Source organism: Eubalaena glacialis, chromosome 19 (genome assembly GCF_028564815.1).
Source record: "Eubalaena glacialis isolate mEubGla1 chromosome 19, mEubGla1.1.hap2.+ XY, whole genome shotgun sequence".
NCBI classification, from domain to species: domain Eukaryota; kingdom Metazoa; phylum Chordata; class Mammalia; order Artiodactyla; family Balaenidae; genus Eubalaena; species Eubalaena glacialis.
The window spans coordinates 42,128,580-42,143,740 of record NC_083734.1 but is presented as its reverse complement, the minus strand read 5'-3'; the positions used below and the strand labels follow the sequence as shown (position 1 = coordinate 42,143,740).

At 44.7% G+C, this 15,161-nt stretch overlaps 1 protein-coding gene across 1 annotated transcript in view; it reads left to right on the top strand.

The window, feature by feature from the left end:
- Positions 1 to 10,127: 10,127 nt before the first annotated feature.
- DHX8 (DEAH-box helicase 8) overlaps positions 10,128 to 15,161 on the top strand; it is a 29,249-nt gene continuing 24,215 nt past the window's right edge. Inside the window, exons 1-3 of the mRNA XM_061175842.1 lie at positions 10,128 to 10,448; positions 14,369 to 14,454; positions 14,955 to 15,027. Of these exons, the coding sequence (XP_061031825.1) occupies positions 10,301 to 10,448; positions 14,369 to 14,454; positions 14,955 to 15,027 (307 nt within the window). The 5' untranslated portion in view covers positions 10,128 to 10,300. The remainder of the gene's footprint in view (positions 10,449 to 14,368; positions 14,455 to 14,954; positions 15,028 to 15,161) is intronic.

The window sequence follows — 15,161 nt, the reverse complement described above, 5'->3', positions numbered from 1 at the left end:
AGCTGTTAATTGGATAGAAAGCTCATAAGGAAGGCAGGCATCACAGATTTGGAGCCTGGATGACTTGGAGAATAGGATGCCTTTTAAGCAGCATTAGGGAAAATGGCAGTTAGTGTTAGTTTTGGGAAACCAAAAGAATGATGCTTTTGGTTTTAAATATACTGAGCTTAGGATCCTACTTGGTTATCCAGCTGGATCTTCCAATAGGTAACCGAAATAGGGGAGTAGAGTTTGAGAGTTGCAGGGGCTGGAGATAGAGATCTGAGAGTTGCCAGAAGTGATAATTGAACTTGATTGGATCTGTATTCATTAGGACGCGGGTTCAACTGATATAACAGCGACACCCAAATATGGTAGTTTAAACCAGACAGAAGTGTATTTCTTTCTCATGTAATAATTCAGGAGTGGGACTTCCCTGGTGGCGCAGTGGATAAGACTCTACCCTCCCAATGCACAGGGCCCTGGTTCGATCCCTGGTCAGGGAACTAGATCCCACATGCATGCCGCAACTAAGGAGCCGGCGAGCCACAGCTAAGACCTGGAGCAACCAAATAAATAAATAAATATTAAAAAAAAAAAAAAAACGAATTTGGGAGTGAGGAGTCTAGGGCTGGAGTGGTGTCTGTGGGAGGTCAGAGACTTAGGATCCTTCTACCCTTTTGCTCTATGAACCCTAGGGTCATGACCTTGTTCATATGGTCCAATATGACTCAACATTATCACATCTGTACTTCCAGCAGGGAAGGGGGGAAAATGGGAAAAAGACAGGACCTGAAAGTACTATAGGAACAGAATTGGGGGAGTTGCCTACTGATTAGTGCTTTCACTGCCATGGCCGGGTTCAATCCCTGGTCCGGGAACTAAGATCCCGCAAGCTGCGCGGTGCAGCCAAAAAACAAACAAACAAACTACAGGACCGGAATCCCAGACTTAGCTAGACATGTGGCTGCCCACAATAAAGGTTACATTACTCATCTGCCTTGTAGATAAGTAGCCAATAAGAGGTGAGCAAAAGACATGTGAGCAACTCCTATATCCACCCTATAACATGCTTTGAATATCACTGTATCCTTGCATAATGAATCAGAGAGTGCACTGTGGTGAAAGCCAAATTAAGGGTAGTCTCCTGAAGGAGGGGTTTCACGATGCTATCCACATATCAAGGAGTATGAGAATTGAAGACATTAGGGCAGTGGCCCTCAACCAGGGTTGGTTTTGCCCCTCAGGGGACATTTGGCAATCTCTGGAGACATTTTTGGTTGTCACGATGGGGGGCAGAGGATGCTATTGGCATCTAGTAGGTAGAGGCCAGGGACGCTGCTAAATCACCTATAGTGCATAGGAAAACCCCACCACCAGCAAAGAATGATCCCTGCCCAAAAGGTCAGTAGCGCTGAGGTTGAGAAACCTTGCATTAGGGGATTAGGGAAGTGGTTCCCAAACTTTGCTACACATTAGAATCACCCAAGAAGCATTAAAAAATCCTGATGCCCCGGTCACACCCAGACCAGTGAACTCAGAATATCGTGGAGTGAAACCCAGACATCAGTATTTTAAAAAGATCCCAGATGATTCCAACATGCAGCAAAATTTGAGAATCACTGGATTAGGAGGTAACTGGTAAACTCTCTGAGAGGGGCATTTCAACAATGACTGGCACAGAGTGGGTTCTCAATACATATCTGTTGAATGAATGAATACATAAATGAATAACATCATGAGGGTGGAAGCACATGGTCAGGGGTTGAGGGGATAAGTTGGACAAGGGGGCAGGAGGGAGGAGGGGGAACAGAGAGATTTGAGTACAGTTTACTTTTCCCAGAGCTCTGGTTGTATCAGGAAACAGATAAGGAGAGTAGGTTGAGTGAAAGCAGATAGAGAAAAGATTTCCTTTTTTAAAAAAAATTAATTTATTTTATTTATTTTTATTTTTGTCTGTGTTGTGCCTTCATTGCTGCGCGCGGGCTTTCTCTAGTTGCGGCGAGCGGGGGCTACTCTTCATTGCGGTGCGCGGGCTTCTCATTGCGGTGGCTTCTCTTGTTGCGGAGCACGGGCTCTAGGAGTGCAGGTTTCAGTAGTTGTGGCGTGAGGGCTCAGTAGTCATGGCTCGTGGGCTCTAGAGCACAGGCTCAGTAGTTGTGGTGCAGGGGCTTAGTTGCTCCGTGGCATGTGGGATCTTCCCAGACCAGGGCTTGAACCCGTGTCCCTTGCATTGGCAGGTGGATTCTTAACCACTGCTCCACCAGGGAAGCCCCAAAGATTTCCTATTTTTAGGTTGGTGGGGACTTGAACATGTTTGTAGCAAGAGGGTAAGAAACAAGGAGAGAGAAAAAGTAAGGATGCAAGAGAGCAGAGAGGTTGTCAAAGGAGAGGATGAGGTGAAGAGCATGGTGGAGGCATGAGCTTTGAGGAGGAGAAGGGGTATGTTCCTAGAGACAGAAAGAAACCTCAGGTGAAGGGATGGACTTATTCTGAGATGGAAGTGAGGGTGGGGATGGGAGGGAAGTTTTTTTTTTTTTCCGGGCCCTTGGCCATGAAAGCGTGGAGTCCTAAACACTGGGCCGCCAGGGAATTCCCGGGAGGGTAGTCTTGAATGACCTCCATCTTCCCTGTAAGTAGGAGGTGAAGTCTTCTGAGAATGATGGTGGTGGGGGTGAGTTTGAGACTTTGGGAGAGTTGGGACATCCTGAGTCACACTGAATGGAAAACCACTGTCCAGAAGAGCCCAAGTGGGGCCCAGGTGAGGTTCAAGATTATGAATTTATACTGTGTTGAACCAATGTGACCTTGGGACTTTCTCCAGCAATACCCAGCAGTGTGGGAAGGAAGAAACAGGGCAACAGGAGCCACTCGGGGCTGGCAAAATAAGGACAGTGAAAAACCAATGGAGGGAGGGATTCCTTGACATTTGTGAACATCAAAATGGTTGAGGGAATATAAGTGAAAAAGAATGGTGATAGATTGGAAGAAAGGATAAATGAAAGATTTAGAGACACCATGAAAATTAAGAGGAGGTCCAGTGGTAGAAAGGATACACTGGGTTAGAGAGAGGAATTTCAGATATTGAGGTCAGGGGAGTAGAACCATTTCAAATAAAGATGGCATCTAATGAATGGATTTGATTACATTATCTCTTAAATCCCTTCTAACTCTAAAACTTCATGAGAAGTACAAGTGATTGAAACTGCATTTAAATCCAAATATGCAAGTAGCTGACAGCGTGACCCCAATCAATCCTTGTCAAACGTGAAGTCCCATCAGGTCCAAGTCCATGGGGATAAAACAGGATGGGGATTTCTGCATGTGCTCAGTAGGGAGGTTGATCAATCAATATGGGATCTCCATATCTTGCAAAATTTTTCAGATAAGTTCTACTCACACCACTATTTGAGAGTTAGGGAGGATCAGAGTCTTTCTGGGTCATGTAAAAGTAAATATATGCAGGAATTCCCTGGCTGTCCAGTGGTTAGGACTCTGCGCTTCCACTGCAAGGGGGCATGGGTTCGATCGCTGGTCTGGGAAACAAGATCCTGCAACCTGAGCAGCGCGGCCAAAAAAAATATAAAAGCAAATATATGACTAAGAGGAAAGAATATCTTTGCCCCACACAAACCTATGTGATAAAAGTTTATCCTCACTATCCTCCTTCCTCTCCCTCAGCCACTTTGCAGCAAAAGAGGGTAAGATGTTGTTGTGTGGAACAAATGACTTTTTTTGAAAGGTGAAACCACAGGTTGGTGTTTATGGAGGACAGACCAGGGGCACTATTGAGAGGCAAAGGGGATGCTTATTGGGATTTGTGAGCATTACTGAAGCAGGCAGGGAAGCTGGGGCCCTGAACTCTGTCTCTTTCTTCTGGGCCTTGAAAGCAGGAGCTGGCTTCCTAATTGCCCCATATGCTGGTTTTATTTGGTGGCTCAGCTGGGTGGAGTGAACCCTAGGAAGAGATGCATTCATTTTTAGTTACCTCACCAGATTGCTAATTTTCACTCTGGAGGCATCAATCACCATAATGACTATAATCCCAGGACAGAGAGGCAGCTATTTCGGCACCAGGGCAGCAGCTATTGCTATCACCAAAGCTCCTTTGAGGCTCAGGGCCTGGAGAGCCCGGGGAGAAGTCCCTCATGGCTTGCTCTGCCGGACACTCTCAGATTTGGGATGGAGGGCATGCTGGGAAGTCATCCTTCTTTTCTTGGGGGAAGAAATGGAGTTTCCGAAGGAGCAGTGTCTTTGGAGTTAGTGACAAGTGTGCAGATTAACACAGACCTTTGGCCCGGAGCTAACTGGGCGGCTGTTTACATGCCTGACTTGCAAACAGAAGGCCAGCTCCTCTTTTCTCTGCTCTTTTCCTATCAACATACTTCTTGGTTTGCCTTGTTTTTTGCATCTCTCCTGAGGAAAGCCTCAAGTTACTAAAGAATGACCTCAAACAGAAACCAGAGGCTACAAAAATACCCTGCTCCCAGAAATCGGGGCTAAGTATCACTAGAGAAAAAAAAAAGCTCAGTGTAACTTGTCACTTTGTCACCTAGACTTGTAATATTGACTTAAATTTTTTTCTTTTTCTTTTTTTTTTTTTAAAGTTTTAAATCCTGCCATATGCTGATCTCCTAAGTGGCTTCCTTGCCTTTTTTTTCCCTCTCTTCACTCTTTTTTAAAAAAAATATTTATTTATTTATTTGGTTGTGCCAGGTCTTAGTTGTAGCAGGCAGGTTCCTTAGTTGTGGCATGCATGTGGGATCTAGTTCCCTGACCAGGGATCGAACCCGGGCCCCCTGCATTGGTAGTGTGGAGTCTTAGCCACTGTGTCGCCAGGGAAGTCCCCCCCAAAATTTCTTTTTAAAGAAAACCAACTTAAATGAAGTCTACGAAATATCCACTACATCCCGAAGCAGGGTCACTTAAAGATGATTAACTAATAAATAAATACGTGAAAATATCTTTCCTTTTCCACAGACGATGAGGAGGTAGAGGTGGGGGAATAAATTCTTTTAACAAGTTCACATCCTAAGGGTGTCTGGGTGTCTGATTTTTTTTTCCCCCTGACATTTTAAAGACAGCCTTTAAAGTGAGAGAGAAAAGAGGAAACTTAACTGTGACAAAAAAGGTAAAGTCTGTTAAGAAGGAATTTTTTTGCCTAATAATATAAAACTTCGGAGAATTTAGAGCTCAAAGCATCCATTATTAATGATGGCAGGTTGATGGCCTAAGAGGAGGGGAAATTTTAGGTCAGGGACATTTGGGGCGAAATTGAGGCTGTGCTTGAGCATCGTAAGATAAGGCAGACAAATAAAGGATTGCAACAGGAGGAATGGCCCTCTGAGATGGCCCTGGCCCCGTCTGCCCCCTTCCCTCCCCTGAGCTGACCTCAGAGGACCAGAAGCAACCGTGCTTTGTTTTTTGTCTTCCAATCACCTGCCCTTATGTTTAGGCAGCAGACAGACCAGACTAACAAACACAGCTCTGCCCCCAGTCACGCATATGGTATTAAGAATATTCTAGTTCTTCCTTGATGGTTTTCTACTGCCTTTCTGACCCCTAATGATCCTTTCTAGAACCTACCACAGTACCTGTGCACGAAGTAGACGTTCAATACATGTTTGATGAATTGATTCAAATTTGGAGAAGAATTTGGGGAGAAAGAGTAAAAAATGAGGGGTGTTTCACTACTTCACTCTCTCTGGGGTCCCGTCCCTCTCAGCGAGAGCCTCGGATGAAAGGGCTCAAGCCGTTCCCACCAATGACTTTCGGTTGGTTCCCAGAGTCTCCGGTTAGGTCAGGGCCCCAGTGGAGCAGTGAAGTAGGTGCCATTTTTTTCTGAACTCTCCCTGCATTAATAACAATAACAGTTGAGTGGCAGTTACATGCTTAGAAGCAAATCATTCTGATTTTGCCTTCCAGAGCAGAGCTGTTTCCCCTGAGGTCCCAGCAGAAAAAGTCAGGGCTCTCTTGGTTGCAGCAACACCATTTTTAAAAATTAATTAAATTAATTAATTAATTAATTAATTAATTTTTGGCTGCATTGGGTCTTCGTTGCTGCGCGCGGGCTTTCTCTAGTTGCGGCAAGCGGGGGCTACTCTTCGTTGCAGTGCGCGGGCTTCTCATTGCAGTGGCTTCTCTCTCTCTTTTTTTTTAATAAATTTATTTATTAATTTTTCAATTTTTGGCTGTTTTGGGTCTTCGTTGCTGCGTACGGGCTTTCTCTAGTTGCGGCGAGTGGGAGTTAATCTTCGTTGCGGTGCGCGGGCTTATTGCGGTGGCTTCTCTTGTTGCAGAGCACGGGCTCTAGGCACACGGGCTTCAGTAGTTGTGGCACGCGGGCTCAGTAGTTGTCGCTCGCGGGCTCTAGAGCGCAGGCTCAGCAGCTGCGACGCACAGGCTTGGTAGCTCTGAGGCACGTGGGATCTTCCTGGACCAGGTATCAAACCCGTGTCCCCTGCATTGGCAGGCAGATTCTTAACCATTGTGCCACCAGGGAAGGCCTACCATTTTGTTTTGGTGACAGGAAGTCCTGTGGTTTTTCTCACCAACTTCCCTGAGGATGCCATCTTTCAGCTACACACATGTAGATTATTTCTGCTTTCCACCCATCCAATCTAGGGTTGCGAAGAGGTTCAAGACTTTCTTCTCTGCTACCTATTTTCCCCCAACCCCCAAGTTCTTACCCCAATGTCAGAAGCTGGGACCAGTCTCTGGGACAAAACAGAAATAATGTGGGAAGTGGTTAGGGTTGAACACATGCATCAGTCTAGGAACAGGCATAAAAGCAAAGCCCTCATTACTACAGGAGGGCGGTGGGAAATTATTTCTTATCCATCATGGGTGGTGGTAGTGATTAAGCATAAGCTATTTGTTTCAGTCTTTTCTTTTATTTATTTATTTATTTATTTTGGCCACACCACATGGCATGTGGGATCTTAGTTCCCCGACCAGGGATGGAACCTGTGCCCCCTGCAGTGGAAGCTTGGAGTCTTAACCACTGGACCACCAGGGAAGTCCCTCGATATTTTAAATATTGTTTTGTGAAGGTAGATTATTTAATGGGAACTATCAACAGCTGTATTAAAGGGGCCACATGGAGGCTGTCCAAGGAAAGCAATATAATAATAACAGGCAATTACATCTGGTATAATATTTAAAAATATATCCAAAGGACAATGAGAATGAATTCACTTTTTTTTTTTTTTTTTTTTTTGGCTGTGCCGCTCCACTTGTGGGATCCTTGTTCTCTGACCAGGGATTGAACCCAGGCTCTCGGCAGTGAAAGTGCTGAGTCCTAACTGCTGGACCGCCAGGGAATTCCTAGAATGAATTCACTTTAAAAACTTATTTTAATTTTATTTTTTATTGAGGTATAGTTGATGTACATTATTATATGTTTCAGGTGTACAACATAGTGATTCACAATTTTTAGTGGTTATACTCCATTTATAGTTATTATAAAATATTGGCTATATTTCCTGTGCTCTAAATATATCCTTGTAAGAATGAACTCACTTTTTTTTTAAAAATTTTTTATTGGAGTGTAGTTGATTTACAATGTTGTGTTAGTTTCAGGTGTACAAGCAAAGTGAATCAATTGTACATATACATATATCTGCTCTTTTTTAGATTCTTTTCCCATATAGGCCATTAAAAGGTATTGAGTAGAGTTTCCTGTGCTATACAGTAGGTCTTATTAGTTATCAATTTTATAGTAGTGTGTATATGTCAATCCCAATCTCCCAATTTATCCCTCCCCGCCATGAACTCACTTTTTTTTTTTAAATTTTATTTATTTATTTATTTATTTATTTTTGGCTGTGTTGGGTCTTCGTTTCTGTGCGAGGGCTTTCTCTAGTTGCGGCAAGTGGGGACCACTCTTCATCGCGGTGCGCGGGCCTCTCACTGTCGCGGCCTCTCTTGTTGCGGAGCACAGGCTCCAGACGCGCAGGCTCAGTAGTTGTGGCTCACGGGCCTAGTTGCTCCGCGGCATGTGGGATCTTCCCAGACCAGGGCTCGAACCCGTGTCCCCTGCATTTGCAGGCAGATTCTCAACCACTGCGCCACCAGGGAAGCCCCATGAACTCACTTTTGAACTGCATTTGGTCCATTGTCTTTCATGCGGAGAGAGAGGAGCATTCCACGTGCATCTGTGTTTGGGTTGTCAATTTATCAGTATCTATGTATTTGTTGTTTTCCGATGGCTTCAAAAAAAAAAAATCCCTTGGTATTACAGAATATATGTGTATTGCATAAAAAACTTTGACTTCTGAAAACGTGTACTTAATGGCATATGCAAATAAAATTTAGTCAGTTTTGCTGTTAATATTTACTATTGAGATGTGTGTTCAGTAATTCCCAAATAATTCAAAAAGTTCTTATAGTACTGCTACCACTACTACATGTTATGGTTCTATAGCCCTTTTTCCCACAGAGCTTTTGTTTGTTTGTTTGTTTTTGTTTTTTAAATTAATTAATTAATTAATTATTTTTATTTTTGGCTGCGTTGGGTCTTCGTCTCCGTGCGAGGGCTCTCTCCAGTTGCGGCAAGCGGGGTCCACTCCTCATCGCGGTGCGCGGGCCTCTCACTACCGTGGCCTCCTTTTGCTACGGAGCACAGGCTCCAGACGCGCAGGCCCAGCAGTCGTGGCCCACGGGCCCAGCTGCTCCGCGGCATGCGGGATCCTCCCAGACCAGGGCCCGAACCCGTGTCCCCCGCACCAGCAGGCAGACTCCCAACCACTGCGCCACCACGGAAGCCCCCACAGAGCTTTTAAAACAAAACAAACTCCACGTTTTTTTCCCATCCGGTTAAATATTGGAGGAAAGCAGAACATTAATTTATATATATTTTGAAAGGCAAAGAAGCACAAAGAAAAGAATTCAATGGAATAAGCCCCAGGTATCGTTAACTCCAAGCTGGCAAGTTGAGCTCACTGAATCAAGGGCAGGATTTTCCATCCCATTCATGGGGGAAAGGAGGAAGAGAAAGGGGGAGTGGGAAGAATGCAGAGGGTACAGTACTAATTCCTTACGAACGTGGAAACATGGAGCTCTTGGAAGCTACTGCTCTGGGGTTTTCTCCCTCTGCATTTCTTTAGTCCACGGTGAGATGTTGGAGGAACAGAGTTCAAAGGTGCAGCAGTGTAATGTAGCCTGAAGCCAGAAGCAAAAGGGTCTGATTTCATCCCTTTTGATGAGACGGCCACTCACTTGGGGGTGCCTCTGTTTCCTCATTCATCACGCAGAGCAGTGTGGTGTGGGAAAATCCTCACCTCTGTCACATAGGAAAAGGGGGCCTGAAGCAGAAGCTGGGAGGCCTGAGGGTATCGACTTTGGGTTCACAGCACAGCTGATATTTGGGGGAACAAGTTCTGAGAGGACTGAGGGTATTAGCATCCGGAAAATCGGGGGTTGAGAAGTGGTTTTCACAAGAGAGGAGCCAGGTGGCTCTCTGGGGTCTCAGACTGAGGAGATCTACGCTTGACAGATTTTACGGTGACCATTGTCTCAGTTTTGGGATTATAGGAACTGCCATTTGTAGTGTGTTTACTACGAGTCAGGCTCCTTGTACAGTTATCTCATTTGATCATCACCTAAACCTAGTTAGAGCAACATTATCCCAGTTTACAGATGAGAAAACTAAGCCCCAAGAGATTAATTTGCCCAAGGTCACTCAGCTAGATAGTGGAAGTATCAGTTTCTTCGTCTGTAAAATGAGTTAATGACAGAACTAGACTCCATCGCCTGCTGTTTTGTTACAGAATCGCTTGAGATAGTCATGACCCAAGCGGAAGCAAAGCCCCAGGAATATAGGGATCTGCTGTAAAGCGAATCTTGCCTTTTCCATACTTGAATTCGGGTACCTTTTTCAAGGCTTCTAACGCGCGGTTCGGCGGGGTGGAGGGGAGTTCGATGGGGGGAGGTCGCGACCCCCTTTCCCCAGATCCCCTTGCGCAGGCCCCGGTCGCCCTCTGCCGACATAGGGCGGAAGCTCGTGGAGAATGAACGTTTCCGAGCCTGAGAGCGGGCCAAGAAGCTCGTTGGCCTATAGAGGGCGCCTCCCTGTGTGCAGAGTAACCCACTCAGCCGTCCCTTCCTTAAGCACTTCCTGTCTGATCTCTATGATCCATCCGATAACGCCAAGAGAAGCTACTGGAGATATCAATTTACCGTAAACAAAAGAGAGGGGCGCGGACCCGGAAGAGGAAGCTGGAGCGGGGCGGGAGTAACTCGGAAGGCCGGCAGTGAGGGGGCCCGGCGGGTACAGTAGCTCCGAAGGCGGGCAGTGAGGGGCCTGGGGCAAATCGTAGCCATGGCGGTGGCCGTGGCCACGGCGGGAGCCGTACCCGGAACAGAGCTGGGCCCCGCGGAAGAACTAGCCAAACTCGAGTATCTGTCTTTAGTGTCGAAGGTTTGCACTGAGCTGGACAATCACTTGGGGATCAACGACAAGGATCTGGGTGAGTCCGCGGACGTCCCTGCGGCATCTGGGTTTGGGCTTGAGGGAAGCGGAAGGAGAAAGGGGATTGATGGACCGAGTGTGTGGGTCCGTGTGAGTCTATCTCTTTGTCAGAGACTTGGCCCAGGCAACCTGCGGCAGTGGCCTCCTCTTGAGAGCCCTCCAGGCCGAGCTGTTAGAAACCATTTCCCAGAGCTGTCAGTGAAACCTGGAGCGGCCATCGCTTTGTTTTTTTTTTCAGCCACAGACAATTAAACAGCGTTAACAACAACAACGTAGAGCCACATGATGTTGATGATGATGATGATATTCATGGCAGACGCTTATTGGGTTCTCACTACATGCCAGATATGATGCTCAGTGTTTTACTTACATTATCTTATTTGGTTTTCATACCACTCTGTGAGATAGTATCATCTGTTTATAGATTAAGGAGACAAGGCTCCGAGTAATTAAGTAACACCCCTCAAGATCACATATCAAATGTGAGTGAGCCTGGTCTGGAATCCAGGTCTTTTGTAGTCTGTGGCTTTAACTGTGCTCTTGACCATTCATGCTTATACTATCTCTCAAGCACCAGTGTCTAGTGTCTGTCAAACATTAGACGTCTTGGGACAAACTGTATACAGGGAGAACGAAACTGAAAAAATGGAAAAGACTGGGGTCCTACAGCTAAGGCCACAGGCAGGCGGAGTCCTTATGAAGGCAGAGGGATGGATGGGGTCGAGAGCATGAGTGGAGGGATTTTTTGACAGGTACAGGGATGCTTCATCCATTTTAACCGGAAGGAGGACAGAATATGGTTGTAGATGCGGATGGATTTAGGGATTGGTGGTAGGGAGATGAGGGAGAGAGTTCCAATATGACTGTTCTGTTTTCTAAATGAAGATGAAGTCATCAATTGGAGGGATGGAAGGGAAGGGACACATGCATGCCAAAGAGGGGTCAGGGAAGTTAGATGTGTGATCTTGGGTAAGATGTAGTTTCTGTGAAGCTGTGTTTCTCATCTGTGAAATAGGTATGATACTGTGTTCTTCACAGGGTTAGTATATAGCACCTGTATATTTTAGTTCACTTTTCTCTTGCCTCCCATCAAGATATGCCTTTCCTGTGTCATTTTTCCTCAGTTTTCTCTTTTAGATAATAATGAGGTGATATTCTCGTCAGTTTGTTATCTCTCTGGGTAATATGTTCCTTCATTCAGCAAACCTTTGTTGAGCTAGGGGCTTAGGAATACAGTAGAGAACAAGGTAGATTCCCTCGGTCAGTGAGCTTACATTGTTTCTCTCTCTCTTTTGAACTACCGTGTTCTAATGCCTTAGCCCCTTTTAGAGGAAACAAAAAGTTATTGAGACCAAAACTGCCTAGCCGCCACCTTCGAGGGCCACTTGCAAGTCCAAGTTGTCAGGTGCTATAGATCTGAGCTTCCAGCGACCCCCTCCTTGGGTTTGATTAATTTACTAGAGTGGCTCACAGAACTCAGAGAAACATTTTACTAACTGGTTTATTATATTTATTTATTTATTTATGGCTGAGTTGGGTCTTTTGTTGCTGCGCGTGGGCTTTCTCTAGTTGTGGCGAGCGGGGGCTACTCTTGGTTGTGGTGCACGGGCTTCTCACTGCGGTGGCTTCTCTTGTTGTAGAGCATGGGCTCTAGGCGCGCGGGCTTCAGTAGTTGTGGCACACGGGCTCAGTAGTTGTGGCTCGTGGGCTTCAGAGCGCAGGCTCAGTAGTTGTGGTGCACGGGCTTAGTTGCTCCGCAGCATGTGGGATCTTCCCGGGCCAGCGATCAAACCCGTGTCCCCTGCATGGCAGGCGGATTCTTATCCACTGCGCCACCAGGGAAGTCCCTAACTGGTTTGTTATAAAAAGATATAACTCAGGAACAGCTAAATAGAAGGTATGTGGCAAGGAGAGAGGAGCTTCCATGCTCTCTGAGTGCCCCACTCTCCCCGAATCTCCATGTGTTCACCAACCTGGAAGCTGTCCAAACCCTGTCCTTTTGGGTGTTCATAGAGGCCTCACTGTATAGGCACAGTTGATTAAATCATTGGCCATTGATGACTGAACTCAATCTCCAGCCCCTCTCCCCTCCCCAGAGATCAGGTTGGGGCTGAAAGTTCCAGCCCTCTAATCTCCTGATTGGTTTCCCTGGCAACTAGCCCTCATCCTAGTTACCTAGGGGCTTTCCTAAGGTTATCTCAGGAACATAAGAAAAAAAAGATAACTTACTCTCTGCACTTAGGAAATTCCAAGGGTTTTAGGAGCTCCATGCCAGGGACAGAGACCAAATATGTATTTCTTCTTATAAATCACAGTATCACACTGTTAAACACAGAATTACAAAACCAGTAACATTAAAAATACTAATATTGGAAAAGTGTGATAGACAATATTGTTTTGATGAAACTAAATTGCCAGAGTTGGTTTTAATAACAAAAAGGTATATATTTACTTCTTTTGTGTTTTATTTGTTGACTTGATTCTTTTGATTTTGACCTTGATGTATTATCATTTAAATCAGTCTCATTGTTTTTCCTGTTTTCAACAATGAGCTTGTTTTTAATTACTGATCCAGTTTTTGATACTTCAGTTAGTTTAATGATGTCCTCATATAATTCTGAAAATTAAAAAAAAATCCTCATTAATGACGGCTGCAGTATGAATATGCTGCTGACTGCTTTAGGATTGGCTCTTTTGAGCATTGTATGACTAGCACCATGTGACTTAGTTCTCCCTCCACATTTCTCTAAAGAATTTGGGCTCTGAAATCAGATTTCTGGATTCCAATCCTGTCTCCACCAATTATTATTGGGTAAGTCACTGTCTCGAACCCTCAGCCTCCTCATCTGTAAAGCAGGGACAATGATGGTACCTACCTATGAGGGCTGTTGTGAGAACCATGGGGATAACCCATGTGAAACACTTAGCATAGTGCCTGGCATGTAGTAGATGTTTGAAAAGTCTTAACCACTGATGTTGTTATTAACTTGTTATTTAAAAAAAGCTGATGGCATCTGGCTTTCACTTAATGTCATAAAAAAGGTAAAGGCAAATTTCAGCATGGAAATGGTATGGTGTTACTAGTTTATAAGTTAGCTATCCAGATCTTCCATGTTATTATTATTTTTTAAGGATTAAAATCCAAATGAAGGGAATTTGCTGGCGGTCCAGTGGTTAGGACTCCATTCTTTCACTGCGGAGGATACGGGTTCAATCCCTGGTCGGGGAACTAAGATCCTGTAAGCGGAGTGGCGTGGCAAAAAAAAAGAAATCATTAAAATTTTCTTGTGGAACTTACAGTGTGAGGCTTATTATCTCAGTCTATCATAATGCACTTTTCTCCTGAAAGTCTCGTAATTAATAAATAGTTCTAATATTAGAAATTTCAAAACTAGGCCGGTTTGTAGAGAAAAATCTGGGGGAGAGGGGCAAGTGAGTCTTTCACCGACTCTGATGTTGTACCATCCAGCAGCTGCCTGGCCCTCATATATAGATCGGGTGTGTCCTTTGAGAAACTGTAGAAAGCATCCTATTTGTGCGTGTGTCCATGTGTGCGCGCATGTACACATGCACATGGGCTCATGCTCTTGGACATGGTTGCCTCTAGAATCTATATGGTGGAGTACATACCTAGCAGTTTCATGAAGAGAGTACAGTGATCTGGGACAAGGAGGTCTTCCTCCCTTAAATACACTCAAGGGCCTGATGAGCCATTTCTTCTTTTTACTTATGAAAATTAACTAGAATATACATGGATAATCTTGGTAGTCTAAATTCTTTCTTTACCCTTACTGAATGGTGGTCGTCGGTTTTTATGACTGTTGGATAGCCCAACTGGTTTTATTTTTAACATACTTGAAGCTGATTTCTTGCTCAAGTCTCCATTCTTCTTGTTGTAATCCCTTTTCTCATTTGCAGCTGAATTTGTGATCAGTCTTGCTGAGAAAAATACCACCTTTGATACTTTTAAGGCTTCACTGGTCAAAAATGGTGCAGAATTCACGGTATGTGTATGTAGAGACCCCGGTTTTGTTTCAGTGTCACTGTTGGATTTAAATTTTGGTAGTACGTGTCAATCAAGTAAGCCATTAAGTGTGGTGTTTTCATGCCACTAAGCAGTGGTAATGTAACCGAATTACCTGTGACACCTTTCTAGGAAAATGGGGCAGGCTTTCCATTATTAAGTCTTTATGGGTATTTACATTCTCGTCCTGTGAATCAGGAAGTGAAAAGCAAGAGTCTAGGTTTGAGAGGTAGTTCTAAACCATGGGAAATAAAATGGTTGACGGGAACTAAATTACTTCCCCCAAAGAGTCCTAAATATTAGCTTTCTCTAAGGCTATGTTACTAGGTTCGTGCCATATTAGATTGACACTCTATGCTTCATTTGTCCCAGTTAGCTAAATTCAAGTGCATAACCACCCTTTTCTAAAGGACACCCCTTTTCTTAGTGTTTTTAAGCACTGATCCAGGAGGTGACAATTTTTGTTGTTTCTTTTCAAAGGATTCTCTTGTTAGTAACTTGCTGCGTCTCATACAAACCATGCGGCCTCCAGCGAAGCCTTCCGCAAGCAAAGGTGAGCAGAGCTCCTAGCCAAGCTTCATCTCCAGAATAGTTTAGATTGTAAGCGTCCTGTAAATTGCATTTATTTCCCTTGCAGCAGCTGCTGAGCAAGTAAATGTTCTAGTAAAATTTTCAAATGACTTAAGA